Source organism: Nelusetta ayraudi, unplaced genomic scaffold (genome assembly GCF_046127955.1).
Source record: "Nelusetta ayraudi isolate G7.1 ecotype Tasmania unplaced genomic scaffold, CSIRO-AGI_Nayr_v1 ptg000011l, whole genome shotgun sequence".
NCBI classification, from domain to species: domain Eukaryota; kingdom Metazoa; phylum Chordata; class Actinopteri; order Tetraodontiformes; family Monacanthidae; genus Nelusetta; species Nelusetta ayraudi.
This window is the reverse complement of record NW_027466061.1, coordinates 7,416,517-7,423,654: the sequence shown is the minus strand read 5'-3', so window position 1 is coordinate 7,423,654 and position 7,138 is coordinate 7,416,517. Positions and strand designations below refer to the sequence as shown.

At 43.1% G+C, this 7,138-nt stretch overlaps 1 protein-coding gene across 1 annotated transcript; it reads right to left on the bottom strand.

Annotated features, from left to right (window-relative positions):
• Positions 1–1,271: 1,271 nt before the first annotated feature.
• Positions 1,272–5,493, bottom strand: rtn2b (reticulon 2b). Its single transcript, XM_076019715.1, has 7 exons — positions 5,399–5,493; positions 3,808–4,015; positions 3,554–3,692; positions 3,318–3,387; positions 2,775–2,821; positions 2,620–2,678; positions 1,272–2,456 (listed from the first exon to the last, which is right to left on the bottom strand). The coding sequence occupies exons 1-7, from the start codon at positions 5,409–5,411 to the stop codon at positions 2,354–2,356; spliced, it is 639 nt and encodes a 212-aa protein (XP_075875830.1). The 5' UTR covers positions 5,412–5,493; the 3' UTR covers positions 1,272–2,353.
• Between the last annotated feature and the right edge of the window lie 1,645 nt (positions 5,494–7,138).

Here is a 7,138-nt window from a genome sequence, read left to right as displayed (position 1 = left end):
GTTGGTGACCCCTGAACTACAGTATGCAATTCTATTTCCGATTTGTTGTACTGTCACTGTGTGGATTATGACTTACTGAGTTTAATCAAATGTTACTATGACATGTGGAAAGTTTTTGTTATCTCAAAACATTTCTGTAAATTCTGCAGATTGTAGACTTTTTAGAAGAATATTTCACAAAAAAGATTCATACATTTTGGTAGATTTTTATTGAAATTGAAAGAAGTAAGTAACAGTAGAAAACTCAGAAATAGGTCAATTTTAAAACAATGTTTTCAGTGACCACAACAGTGGCAGCTGTCAAGTTTTAAGCTGTGGTTTATGGTTAAACTTTTATTTTGATGCATATTCATCATTTTTCAGTGCACAATGTTATTGAAAAGGGGCAATAAAAGGTGCTTGTTGCAAATTAAAAATGAAATTGTGCTATTGCAGCAAAATATCTGGCACTGCTCTAGACGATTGAGTCCAAATTGGATTCCTCAAATTAATGAAGGTGAGGTGAATCTTGTGTTTTTACAGTGGCTTTCATTGCATACACACAAAACAATTCTTACATCTTTGAGCTTGTGTAGCTTCACTTCATTAAGACATGTGAGTATAAAAGCAGCTGCGTTGTTTTAAGCTCTAAATCTCCAATTACGTGTAGATCCAACATGAAAACAGGGACTCGCTGAGTTTAAGTATCTGATGACAGTTGATCGGCTCAGGTGCGGCCCCTCAGCCCTTAGACCACATCTACATCAATTAATACCATGATACACTTGTATCTGTTTTAACATCTGAACCTGTTAATGATAGTGCGTGCCCGACACATCCATTTCTGTTGGTCTTTCAGCTGGTGTGACAGTTTGTTGTAGTGCCAGTTTATCAGCTGGAGTGTGTGGAGAGGGTTTGCAGGGCTGACCGCATGTGAAAAGCACCAATGATATGAAATAAAAAAGACTTGATGAGGTAACCTGTGCAAATTTACCAGTCGGACTCTCGCTGGAGGAATAGAGCGACACGGCAAAAAAAGAAAAAAAAAATTAAAGAGAAAGCAAAGCGTTTTTTTTCTGAAGTTGGAGGAGTCAGAGGCATGACGACATTCAGAGGAAAATCCTGAAAGTGATTTGCAGACTGAATAGTCTGCTTGGTGCTTCCTTTCTTGTTCTGTTGTTTGATGCACCCATATGATCTTGATTTTTTTTAATCAGTGGAGCAAACACCCAAATCTGAGAGAATAGTCAAACTACTTACTGTTCGAGGACATTGAAGAATTTTGCATCACATCGGATCCTGATGTCATCATGAGTGAAGTCCATTTACCTTTATTTTTCTTTTTAGTTTATTTGCAAGAGAGATGATATTTTGTGACATATTCATCAAAGCCAATTAGTGGTGCAGCTGCTTCACACACACAATTTGTCTTGTAAAGGGAGTGGGGGGGAGCAAAGTCAACACTGGCGACACTTTCTGTGGCGTCTGACAGCTTTGGGGGCACCTCCCAATTTTAGGTTAATATATAAAATAATAAAATATAACCACTCTTTGATTGCCCTTCTGGTTAATATAGTCTAATCCAATGGTTGGAATGTGACGGGAGAAGTAAAATTTGTCTTTTAATCTGCAAAATTTTTTTTTTTTTTTCCTTTCCATTTTGTGGCATTGTTATTCAAAAAAGTTGCCGCCACTGCAGCTTTGTTATCAGCCATTAAGGCTCTGCTCTGTATTCTCTTTTTAGAAGCTGCAAGAAGTCACAGTTTGTACTTGTTGGAACTTGATGGCATCAGCACAAAGAACAGAACGCGATGCTCCCATCATTCCTCACACAGATCTTTATGAAAGTTGTACGCAGTGAGGCTTTTGTGAGCATCAGGACAGTTGCCTAATTCAGCACACGTTCAGCAAACATAATAATGAAGGATTGCGAAGAAAAGCAGCAATAATTCATCACCGGCGCATCATTAATATTTTTGCACCTTGGTGGGAAGGCAGTGCACAGAAGTTTGGTAAAAATAGAGCTGTGACCAGACTAGAAAAAAACAAAACAAAACCGTGTTAGTCTGCGCTGTCCTTGCTCTGAGATGAGCCATCCATGTACCTCGGATACATGAATCGCTGCCAACAGAAAACATCTTGTTGAATAAAATCCTTCCCCTCACGCTCCTCCACAGCCTCTGCTCCAGTGAATGGTGCCTTTGTTTCAGCTGTCAGGATCTATTAAGTCGTGCCCCCATAAACAAACATTGTTGTGGAAACAACAACAAAAAAAAGAAAGAAAAATGGAAATGAGCTGCCCTCCCAGCGGCCCCACTGACGATGCACCGTTCCAACATTTTCCAAATTCCGAATACCGTGTGTGAGCAGGAAGTTACTTTGACTTGACCTTTTGTTTGGGGGCAGCTACAGGTGGAGGCTTCAGGGCAGGTTCGGCGGGAGCCGAGGGTCTCACCCAGCTGTACAAACTGGAGCACCTGCAAGGAAACAAGGGCTGTTAAAAAGGAACAGAAACAAACAAACGTGTTGATGATGATAATGATGATGATGATGATGATGATGATGATGATGATGATGATGATGAGCACCATGATGATTAGAAGAGGATTAATGAGTGGTTTATGTAATGTATTTACTCACAGATTTCTGATTTTCTTCACAAGAGCTTTAGCTGATCTGACCATCCTTCTTATCCGCACCTGTCGGCAGCCAAACATTAAGTCAGTGCACTTTAGCAGCCCTGCCCATGGCATTTTTTTATTCAAGAATAGTTGTGATATTACCAAACTTCTCACCTGCTGCTTTTTATACAAAAGAGGAATGGAGAAAACGGCGATGACAGCTGTTGGACAAAACAAGACAGGATCGTTACTCAGATATACAAGAAACTGGCTTGGTTTTTTGTTTTGTTTTTCTGGTTTTTGATCTGATTTGGTTCGTTATTGCAAGTTTTAGTTGCCATATTTAGTATCCAGTGCTATTTAGCAATGGAAACTGACTCTAGTTTTTCAGAGAAAATGAAAAAAAATCAGTCTTTCATTCTCATCTTTCGCTTGCTCTAATTTCCCTCAGGGTTTGTGCTGAAACTAAACTTTATAAATCAGCCCTTTGCGATGTCATTGTGATGATGATGAAATTGAGTTACGATGTAGGACCATTTAAACTTTCACCTTCTCAACTGGTTCCAGTGTCAAACTTGCGGTTTTACACATGAAACCAGGGCTTGTCTGCCTTCACGTCCTTTATAGTGGGTTAAAGACCATAGCAACAGACCTCTGACTCAAGTGTTGGCAGTTGGGGTGATGATGGTGTATGAGTGTGGTGGAAGAAGTACTCACCGGTGATCACCAGCGTCAGTCCATTGGTCAGGGCACCCACGTAGGTCAGCAAATAGAGGAGCGCAACAAACTGAGAGAAAGAGCCCAGAAATATTAGATCCAGCAGTGCCACCGAGTTCCAAGTAGATTCAAAGTGGAGCAAAGGGCTGCGTGTCGCTGCCGTCTCACTCTGTTTACATTTTCATTTTTTTTTGGCTCTCACACAAATTGTGGTTCTTTCACCATCGCACCCAGACCTTAATAGAGTCAATTATGCTGTCGATGAAAACCAGTCGTTTGAGCTCAGCCACGGCGAACGCAATCAACAGCACCACCTCCTCCACCAGCATCACCGTCTCCTTGTCTGTCAGGGAGGTGTCATTGTCCAGATATGATCTGTGGACACACACACACACACACACACACAAACTTCAACTGCAGAAAATAGTGCAGCAGCATCAGTGTGCCTTCACAAAACCGAGGGGGGAGGGGGAAATCAATATTGACTGACTGGAAGGGGTGGACCCCAGGGTTCCAGCGCAGCAGCTCCAGCAATTTGTAGTGGAGACGCAGGGGAAAGGTGACACACAAAGCCCCGAGGCAGACGTGTGAGACGACAGTGATGATGCTGAGCTGGAAAACGCTGGCCAGGCCGACCACCAGCCCCGTGAAGACCAAGCCGGTCGTCCTTGTGCTCCTCCAGTACACCAGATCCATGACTGGCAAGGAGACCAAAAAGAAAGAAAAGATAAAAACCAATTGTTCTTAACAATTCTTTAATGCTCCCCTCTTTGTTTGTGTCATGGAAATTACACACTGCCAAGGTTTTGACGTCATCTCAGTGGGATTTTACAGCCCAGCTCATGTTCAGCTTCTGTCTGTTTATTGCAAACAATCCTCCTGGCGATGATGGAAATGTGACACATTGCTCAGTCTGTGCCGCAGACATTTCATATGTGAGTGAGAGAAGAAATGGACGTTGATCCGAGCAGAAATGTTGACATTTTAAAAGATTTTCCTGCTGCCAGTTACTCCTTTCTGTATATATACTGTAAGTACTTTTATAGTTCTACACAAGAGCTCAGTCTTTAAATACACAGAGGCGTCCAGTCTGTTTTCATGTCCCAAGATGGAATAATTTAAAGGATTTTTCTCTGAATGACAGAATGGCAAAAACAAGATGCAGGTACAGATCTCAGAGACCAGCGGTGAGGATCAATCAGAAACGTTTGCCAATACTGTTGAATTGTCCAGGGATTATATTTATATCACAGTCTGGGCTGCTGTCATTCTGTTAATATCATCTCCTCTATCATCATCTACACATCAGGGCACCAATTCATTTTATTGTCCCCCAAAATAGAATTGTAGGATGATTGAAGATGTTACATTTAAAGATATCATTTGCACATTTTGGAGAATAATGATAGAGTAACATAATAATAATTAGTAGTAATGATACTATTAATAATCAGAATGATGGTTGACTAAGAGTATTGTACAAGTCCCCTTAAAAAGGTGTTAAATAAATAATTTAATTCCACTGTTAATTTGAGAGTAATTATCCAATTAGATGGTTGATCTGACACCGCAGCAAACGCGTGCAGAGCCACACAACAAAACAGCGTGCGACTCGACAACCATTCTCACAAACAGCCTTTCCTAACAAATCAATAAAAAGACGCTCACATTTCTCTCACCCGTCTTCCTCAGCAGGAATCTGTTCGGACGGGGACAAAAACACACGGCTGTGCTGCAGCATGTTCATGTCCCACAACATGACACATCCGTCATCTAACTGAGAATCTCACCAACAAAGCAAAACGCCTTTAAGGCGAAAGAAGAATTTTTTTTTTTCTTAAATTTGGGTGCTTGCTAGTGTGGGACAAATTCAAACAAACAGCAACATTCAATCCACAGCAGAGTCTCATTCCGTCCATCTGTCCACTGCACGGGAAGGCTGTGCTGGTGCTCAGTGTTTGAGCGGCGCTCCTGTGTCCTCACACCTGCCCGAACACCGTCCTTCTCTATGCCGCATGGCTGGAGTGCCGCCACCCCCTCGTCCACTCTCACCCACCTTACTTTATTGTTTGTTTCCTTACGTTTGTTTGCCATTTCTGCCTCGGCGAGCCTGCTTCCTCTCCTCACTTCCTTCGCACTTCCACCGTCTGCTGCTTGTACCAGCCAGGAGCTTTTTTTGGCCTCGCGAGCACTGTCAGCAGTATGAGGCCTTGCTGGCCTAATTTTATCCTGCATTGGATACCCCTTGTTTGGATTCACACACACGCACACACACACACACACACACACACACACACACACACACACGCACGCACACACGCTCAAGACAGTCACCCGAGACATCGGCACACATGTCCACCCCAGAAACCAGTGGCTCTTCTCAGTCAGCTGGTGGCTGAGCTGCAGCCAGGGGCCTTCGCACTGCAGGGCACTGGTCCAGGGTTATATGAACGGGGATCGTCGGTACCTGGCTGCTGACTGGGATGGAAGCAGAACTGCGGCTGGACGGTTCTGGATAGTTTGCAACGCAGCCGAGCCATGCTCGCAATGACAGAAGGACTATTATTATTACAGCAGGTGAAGTGTGGCGTGTGGAGGATGTTTGAGTGCTGCTGTAACACATCCCCCTCACCAAACCGAGGGACATGTTCCAGACAGCCGCATCATTCGTTCTGCTTTGCTGTGACGTGGCGGCTCAACCCTGCGTTCTGAACGTCTCCCTCGTTTCTGTCTTTTGTCAGACGCAGGCTGGAACCCTGTCAGTCATCTGAGGCAGCCGCTACGTCTCTGGCCTTTGTTTTGTCAGTGTTTCAGTGACAAGCTGAGAGTGATTACGCTCATCATCGAGACAGTTTTTCAATAGTGAGAAATCATGAAATCAATGCCTGTGGACAATTAGTGAACAAGGTCACCCTGCTAAACTCCACACACCTTGACAAAGGGGTAGGCACGTTTAGTCTTGTTTCCTGCACATCACGTACAACAAAGCACAATATTCTTTGATTTAGACGAGATGAACTCAAAATAATGTTTGTATTTCCACCTACAAACACAATCGCTGTTTTGTTTTTTTTCTTTTGCTGCCACCATGCTTGTTTTGGTGCGTCATCGCATATCAGTGACTTTGCATGCATGGTTGCATCATCAATCTGCGACATCATTGTTTTTGGTTGTTTTTCTAAATTTCAGGCATTTTAGTTTTTGGATAAAAAGACATTTTTAGCTTGCAAAATATTGGAATCACAATGGAATCGTTACTTGATAAAGTAATTATGATATAATTATGATGTAATTACCAGTTTTGCCACAGTAATCACATTACATTACTCTGAAAAAGTAGTTTAATTACAGCAGTGAATTACTTAGTAATAGATTACTCGCCAACACTGGCAATTATGATGTCATATTTTAATAATGGCTGATCAGCATGAATCCCTGCAGAGACGCAGTCTTATTGTGTAATTTAATTAAACCTTTTTAAAGGGATCGTCTCTGCCTATCATTAAAACATTAAAAAAAAGATTTCTCTCTGTGCTTTTTATATATCAGAGTTGCACTGACACTGTGTGCTAAATGGCTGCCGCTCCTGTAATCCACAGCAGCGGCTGCCCGTAATCCCAGCCGATCAAAGGTTGAGATTAACGGGAATGTGGGCGGGGCAGAGCTGCAGCCAAGACCGCGGCGTGTGAGGGAGAGCTCAGGCATGACGGCGGCAGCGCGAGCTTGCGCGGGATTGGCACACAGAAATAGCCGGCCAATCAGAGCGGAGGCTGGAAGGGGAAAACAACAAGGCGAGGGGAGAGCTGCCGGAGCGGGGACGA